Source organism: Psammomys obesus, unplaced genomic scaffold (assembly GCF_907164565.1).
Source record: "Psammomys obesus unplaced genomic scaffold, mPsaObe1.curated_primary_1811, whole genome shotgun sequence".
In the NCBI taxonomy this organism is placed as follows: Eukaryota; Metazoa; Chordata; class Mammalia; order Rodentia; family Muridae; genus Psammomys; species Psammomys obesus.
Window position 1 is genome coordinate 612,159 of NW_026593286.1, and position 7,750 is coordinate 619,908.

The 7,750-nt window shown below is 45.5% G+C and overlaps 1 protein-coding gene across 1 annotated transcript in view; it reads left to right on the top strand.

Moving 5' to 3' along the window:
* The window catches only part of Pask (PAS domain containing serine/threonine kinase), a 29,866-nt gene extending 22,116 nt beyond the window's left edge, over positions 1-7,750 (top strand). Inside the window, exons 14-17 of the mRNA XM_055616763.1 lie at positions 1,507-1,706; positions 4,717-4,850; positions 6,721-6,867; positions 7,432-7,750. Coding sequence (XP_055472738.1) covers positions 1,507-1,706; positions 4,717-4,850; positions 6,721-6,867; positions 7,432-7,589 — 639 coding nt within the window. The 3' untranslated portion in view covers positions 7,590-7,750. The remainder of the gene's footprint in view (positions 1-1,506; positions 1,707-4,716; positions 4,851-6,720; positions 6,868-7,431) is intronic.

The following is a 7,750-nucleotide window of genomic DNA, read 5'->3' on the forward strand; positions in this document are numbered from 1 at the left end:
CTTCCTTCCTTCCTTCCTTCCTTCCTTCCTTCCTTCCTTCCTTCCTTTCTTTCCTTTCTTTCTCCCTCCCTCCCTCCCTCCCTCCCTCCCTCTCTTCCTCTCTCCCATTCTCCCATTTTGATCACCCATCCATTCATTTATCAATCTGTTTATCTTTTCATATTTCTTGTCTGTCATGATGGGTCTGGAGCCTGTGGACAGCAGTGCTACCCCAGGGAGCAGCAGCATGGCCAGCTATATGGACACAGGGCACAGATGGGGCTTGTAGAAAGGAAGGATGAGTTCAATACAGTTTAGTTGTAGTGAGACTTTGCAGTCTTATTAAAAAATATGGCTTTTAAACTAAATGTGGCAGTACATACCTATAATTTCAGCACTCCAGAGGCTGACCCAGGAGGAGGGAGAATTCAAGGCCACTCTGAGCTACATAATAAGATACAAGTCTCCTGATTGGATTCTAACATGTATGTGTCTGTATGCAGTCACACATGTATGCATGTTCATATATTCATGAATGTTCAAATATTGTATATATGTCATGTGAATATGTATATGTACATGCATGCATGTGTGTTTCTATAAAACTATATGTAAATAAATAGGTAAGTATTTATAATGTATACTTATTGATTGATTGAGGTTAGTTGGCATGCCATTACCTGTCCTTCTGATTTAACGCGTTTCATTTGGAAGTATAAAACTGTCTCTCCAAAGATCAAAATGATTATGTCCATGAAATCACTAGCTTGGTTGCTCCAGGTTATATATAAATTGTGGTGCAAGTAGTCTTAACTAAAGGCAACAGGAATCTGGCTTAGGAAACCTCCACCATGGGGCATACAGATTCTCTGAGCAAGTGGGTGTTACGACGCCTCCCTTCCAGAGGTGGAGTGCCACTATACATCCTACTTCCGACAGGGGCCACTTGCTCCAAATAGTGGTGGATGTGCTGGGTGGAGAAGGACGGTGAACACACCATACGGAGGAGCTGCCGCGGAGCCCTTATCAGGAACATCTGCTCCTGCTTTGAGCTCAGATTGTAGCCTGGACTCACCCAAGGGACTTCTCTGTTCTGTGAGCTGAGGTGTACACACAGTGCCTGTGCATGGGTGCTTTGCATGTGATAGCGACCGACATTCATCCCTCAGTGGCCCACATTTCTAAATGTCTACTTGGCTGCCTGTCTTTCCTCCTGAGATGGCCGTGAGGCAAGTGTCTGCTGGCACCCTTTCTTTAGTCAGTAGTAACAGAGACATTGTGAGCTATGATGTTGTGTTGCTTGCTGGCCTGTGTGAGCCACAGTGATGCACTCCCAGAGTTGTTATGCCTCCTGTCTATGCAAAACCACTTTTCTAGCGCCCAGACTATGCATTAGAGAATGCTTATTTTATTTTGCTATTGTTTTCTTTATTTTCTTCCTAGTATCTCTTTATTTCTTTGTAGTATTGTAAATGTGTGTTTTACTTGAAATGATTTTTGAAGTGTTGCCCTGGCCTCTGATTCCAGCTGTTGTCTGCGGTAGGATACCTGCGCTCCCAAGGCATCATCCATAGAGACATCAAGGACGAGAACATTGTGATTTCCGAGGACTTCACAATTAAGCTGATAGATTTTGGCTCAGCTGCCTACTTAGAGAGGGGCAAACTATTTTATACCTTTTGTGGAACAATTGAGTACTGTGCACCCGAAGTTCTCATGGGAAATCCGTATGTATCACACACTCCTGTGGTTTACCCTCCTCTTGACTCTTGCATAAGGCCCATGACTGTTGTGATTTTAGAAAGAAAAGGTTTTAGTTTGTTCTTTTTTATTGAGTAATGAGAGTAATGTTCTGAGAAATAAATGTACAATAGGCAGGAAGCTGGAAAATGGACATAGGAGGTCCATTCTATTATTTCAACTTTTCATTGTTTGGAGTTTGATCTTACAGAAAGCTAGAAAAATAGAAGATAAAGAAGATGGTATCAAAAGATGGAATTCTCTGAGTGACTCCTGTGTAACTTGCTGTATTTACTGAATATCATGAATAATCATTGTTTCAAGATTTTACTTACTTTTATTTTATGTGTATGGGTGTTGTGCCTGCATGTATGTCTGTGTAGCAGAGGCCAGAAAAGGGTGGGGGATCCTGTCCTGGTTAGCCTGATACTATCTGGAGTCATTTGGGAAGAGGGAATCTTAATCAAATGTTCCCACTAGATTGGCCTGTGGGCAAGCAAGCATATGGGCTTTCTTGGTTAATGATTGGATGGGCTGGGTGATTCTACTCCTGTGCAGTTGGTCCTAGGTATTATAACAGTCTGAGCAAGCCAGTAAAGACACTCCTCCGTGTCTCTTGTAAGAGTTTGAATAAGAATGGCCCTCATAATCTCATGTTGGAATACTTGGTCCCCAGTTGGTGGAACTGTTTGGGAAGGATTAGGTGTGGTGTTTTTGGAGGAGGCGTGTCACTAGCAGCAGACTTGAGGTTTCAGAAAAATTGGCACCATTCACAGTGTGCCCTCTGTCTCCTTGCTGATTAGGATGATGTGAGCTCTTAGCATGTTGTATGATTTCAGCTCTTTGTCACCAGGTACTCTAACTCTCAGACACTGTAAGCTTTCTTTCATAAGTTGTTGTGGAGTTTTATCATAGCAATAGAAAAGTACGTAAGACACTTCTGTTTCAATTGCTGCTTCTAGGTTTTTTTTTTGAGTTCTTGTCCTGACTTTTCTCAGTGATAGTTTGTAACCTGAAATTTTTAAGAAATTCTTTCTCTCCACAAGTTGATTTTGGTTGTTGTGTTTTATCACAGCAATAGAAGCCTAAGGCAGATCTCCTGGGACTGGAATTACAGACAGTTGTTAGCTGCCATGTGGATGCTAGAAACAGAACCCAGGTCCCCTGAAAGAGCAGCCAGTGCTTTGGAAGTATCTTTCAAGTTCCAGTAATCATTATTTCAGTAATATTGTTGGGCTGACCATACAAGAAGCCCACTAGCAAGGGTGAGAGCGTGAGGAATGATATGAAGGAACTGTTGAGGCTCAAATTCTTTAAGGCTTTGAGCTCAGTGGAAATCTGAATTTGTTGCTCTGTAGTTGGGGAGCCTGTGGGCAGCAGGAACCTGATCTGAAAAGGCCTCTTTTCTTGGGATTTGAGAAAAAGAATTGAAATGAAGCTCATTGTCCATATGTGTGTAGGACCTGTGTAGAAATTGCTGAGAGTGTTTTGTACTGTTTGTTCAGGGATTGTGGTCTTGTCCACATACAAGCTGAAGTGTGGCTGTATAAAATGACCTTCCTAAGTCATATTCACACAGTGATATTTCCCTCCTCTTCCTGCACAAATTTTGGTGAAATAAATATGTGTCTCAGGAAGAGAATGGGTGGTTAGAGGGACAGAATGTTTAGTTCTATGTGTTTTTATAGAATAGTGTGTAGTGTCATCAGATAGGCATGGTCAAAGCTGGATTTCACGTTGGGCCTGATCAGGTCCAGAGTGTCTGCTCAAGCACTACCATACCTGTATGAGAAAGCTTCAGCAAAGGGGTTGCAGAGGTTCCAACAAGGGCCCAGGCTTGGGTCTTCTCAGGGCACTTTTCATGTCACAGTCAGAAAGTGAATATTCAGTAGCTCTCACTGACTCCTGGAGCTTGGTCTCTCTAACCTGCTGCAGCCATATCCATGGTGGGCCAGCCCTCGTGTGTAGCCTCACTAGGCTTTGTGCTACCACCAGAGTGAAGAAGGCAGCGAGAATTTCTGTTTTGGAGTTTGTGTGTTCAGAGCCACCGTAGTAAGAGAGAATTAAGGGGTTAGAATTTATCTTCAGATATGATTTGGTTACCCCTGTTCCCAGCGAGTGTCCTGCTCTGGTGTCATCCTGTAGTGGCTGCAATGTAGGCAGTATTGAAGAGGAACTGCATGTAAATTGGCTCTCTGTCATGTGCTTTGTGTGCCTGGTCTGCTGCTCCACACTCAGGCTCTGAAGCTTTCATTTTTGTATTTAGCAGTCTGCTGCACTGTGTCTTCTCTGTCTCCTGTCTGCACTGTGCTTTCTGCTCCCTGCCCATCCTTTTCAGTTGTATATGTGCTGGTCCTGCTTATGGGCCTCTTGGTCAGGACCTTGTCTCATTCTTCCACATTGCACACCCCATCTCATCAGGAAAAGGGCTTCCTGAATTCTGATTACGATTCTATCTTTTTAAAAATATTCCTTTCTCCTTATTTTATATCCTATCACTCTTTAGGGGTCAGCAAACTCTAGGTTGGTTAGAGGCAACCTGCCTGGAGTGGCTGGTAATATGGGTGAAGTTAGGATAACCACACCTCCCATCTTTCCCCAGGCTTGCTTTTCCAGTTGACCCTGTTCCTGTTAAACCCCTCAGTTCTACTGTTCATTTCTTTGACCCCCTCAGCTGTCACTACACTTTGTCCTGTGTTTCTCCCCATTTGTCTTTAAGTATCTCTTACTCTCACCACATGGTCTTTCTGTAGGGCATACCACCACCTTGTTCTGATGCTGCCTGTGGCCCTTAGTGATTTGCTACCCACTCCTCCGATCTTCCACCCTCTGGGAATCCCTCCTTTTCTGGCTCATATAGAGGGTCTCTGCATGGGCTGTGAGAATGCAAGTTTCTGGCTGGGCTTGGAAGGCTGTGGTACTCAGGGTGGGGGGGCTGGCTCATTGAACTTTGTACTGAGTGCAGAAAGGCTCTGAAATGCTCTATCTTTCTTACAGCTACAGAGGGCCAGAGCTAGAGATGTGGTCTCTGGGGGTCACTCTGTACACACTCATCTTTGAGGAGAATCCCTTCTGTGAGGTGGAGGAGACCGTGGAGGCAGTTATTCATCCCCCGTTCCTGGTTTCCCAAGGTAAGCATGAGCTCCATGTGGCGAATGATGCCACTGCCTGAGAACTCAACACTTGTTTCTGTCTCTTCTCTGTTTATGCTGCTTACCTCTTTTAGTGTTCTTTTTTATTCTGAACATTTTGATCTGAGCATAATAATTTTAATGTGACTCAAAAACATTTTGATAATTTTTATTAGTGTCCCTTGGATCTTCAAGGCCCTCTTGGAAGTGATACTTTGCAGTCAGTAACCTTGTCTGTGGCAGCATCTATGAGGTCAGACGCTTACCTTAGTCAGAGGCCCCATTTGTGGAGGAGGGTGGTGTCAGTGCATGGGGAGACTTGACACTCAGCAGCTCAGATGGAATATGCCCGTCATGCCTTGAGCCCTGCAAGCAGATGTAACAGCAAGTTGAAGTCAATGGTACTTTGTATCTGTAATGAAGGCCAGGAGTCAAGTGGACTTTGGCTCAGAGGCCAGAAAGTCTTCCTAAGCTTGGAGCAGGCACCTTGGGAGCCTGGAGCCTAGTGGAGCTCATGGAGCTTGCAGATATCAGGTGTCAGCTGGGTCCCCTTCCACTCTGGTACCCTGTGGTCCCACAGCAGTCACTTATTGGGAGAGCCCATGTGGTGGCAGATCTTCAGTCTGTGCCTTAGCCTCTGTGTAGGTTAGAAGCCTCTGTCTGTTCTAGGAACCCCGGATAGGGCCCTAGACAACAGATGATCATTTCATTCTGTTACAGGAGCAGAAACTTAGAGTAAAGGTGCTGGCAGGTTCAGTTTTCAGTGAGGCCTCTTTTTGGCTTGTGGATGACACCTTGTGTCCTCAGAGTGGAGACAAGGAACCTAGACTTTTCTGCCTTTTAGACACCAACTCATCTGTCTACCCCACCCACAGCTTCCTCAAACTCTAAGCACCTCCAAGTAGTTCTGCACTGTCACATTAGGGTTGAGCTCTCTAACACATACTTTGCAGGACATGCTCAGCTATACCAGGCTGAAAGAGGATTTTAGAGCTTTACTAAGTTGTGGATCCCATAATTCTGCAGTTTATGTGGTGGGCTGTTCTGCTCTGTGGATTCTTATTAGTTTGGGTTCCTGATGAGGCTCAGAGAGGCTCTGGTCAACACATACACATATTGGGAGGATATCAGGACCCAAATGCGGATTAAGGTTGGGCTCCTGTTAGAGTTCAAGCTACCTCCCTACAGAATGATCCGGGTGCTTCAGCTGGCTACCATATTCCCTTATATGTTATGTCCATCCTCAGTCACTCACAGCCAGAACCCCTGTGTCATAGTTAGGATTTCCACTGCTGATAAAACATCATGCCCAAAAGCAACTTACCCAGTTGCTTTTGGAAAGTATTTCAGCTTTAAGTACACATCACTGAGGGAAGTCATGGCAGGAACTGAAACAGGGCAGGAACCTGGAGGCAGGAGCTGATGCAGAGATCATGGAGGGGTACTTTTTCTCCTGGCTTGCTCAGCCTGCTTTCTTATAGTACCCAAGACCACTATCCTATGGGTAGCACCACCCACAGTGATCTGGGCCCTCTCGTATCAATCAAGAGAATGCCCACAGGCCAATCTGGTGGGAGCATTTTCTCAGTTGAGGTTCCCTCCTCCCAAACAACTCTAGTTTGTGTCAAGTTGATATAATAATAGCCAGCACACCTTGTAAGCAGGCTATCTGAGCTTTGATTGAGCTCTAATTTGGAGATGATGGGTTCATAAGGCATTCTTTGTGCATACCAGGCCATGCCTTAATGCTCCAGGAGTCCTGGCTGCTTTGTGGGAGGCTCTGTGAGGCAGGATATCCTGAAAACTACAGATCTGAGATGTGATCCATTTGACTTTGGCCTGCATCCTCCTGTGTTCTTTATGTCCCTAGAACTTATGAGTGTTCTGTGTGGGCTGCTACAGCCTTCCCCTGAAGAGCGGACCACTTTGGAGAATCTGATCATAGACCCCTGGGTGACACAGCCTGTGAACCTTGCTAACTACACCTGGGAAGAGGTGTGTCGGACCAACCAGCCAGGTGAGAAGTCTCAGTACCCCCACCCTCAGCTTCCCTCCTTTCCTCGGTGTCTTTGGGATGGGAAGGTGATCAGGTGTCTGTCCTGGATGAGGCTTCTTCTGCCACACTATCCTAGATACGTAAGTTAGAGTCTGTGGCTGACCTGAGATATGGGGCTTGACTGTGCAGAGACCCTTAGATGCCACTTGGGTTCAGAGTGTGGATATGGACCTCAAAGGGAAGACAAGTGCTTATAGTAGCCCTGGGCAGGAGGGGTGGGAAGGCAATGGTTTGAAGAGTCAGCTGGTTGAGGATAAGGGTACAGACCCTGACTGTGGTGCTGTGGGGCAAGATAGGGGGTTGGGGGCATGTCTCTTTAGACAGTGCTCCCTAGTCCTAAGTCAGAGCTCCTGGGGACCAGGCTGGAGATTGGCACTCCCACCCCCAGAATCTTAGCAGAGTCTGTACTTCCAGACTATCCCCATTGGGTTTCAGAAGCCACTTGCCCTTCATTTTGTTTTCATAAATAAAGTATCTTAGAACTTTACTGCTAGTATGCAGTGTGTTCTCTTCTTCATCCTTCAGAAGGTGGCCTGCTGTCTGCTGCAAATCTGAAGCTTGGGAACAGCAGTCCAAGTGAAGTGACTCAAACAAAGGGCTCCTGTGGGCCTCCTGCTTCCAGGGAGGCTTCTGACAGCCAGCAAGGCTTGTATCCTGAGGATTCCTCTCTGCCAGTCAGCTGAACACAAGCTCTCTCCTATTCTCCCCTCAGTTTTTGAAATTGTATGGATTTCAGGGCTTCCTACTTGAAGAAAGGAAGTTGTCAAGAATTGGGATGAATTTCCCTTCTATAGATTCCTGTGCAAGTGCTAAAACAAAAGCCTGTAATACTTTTTTTTTTTTT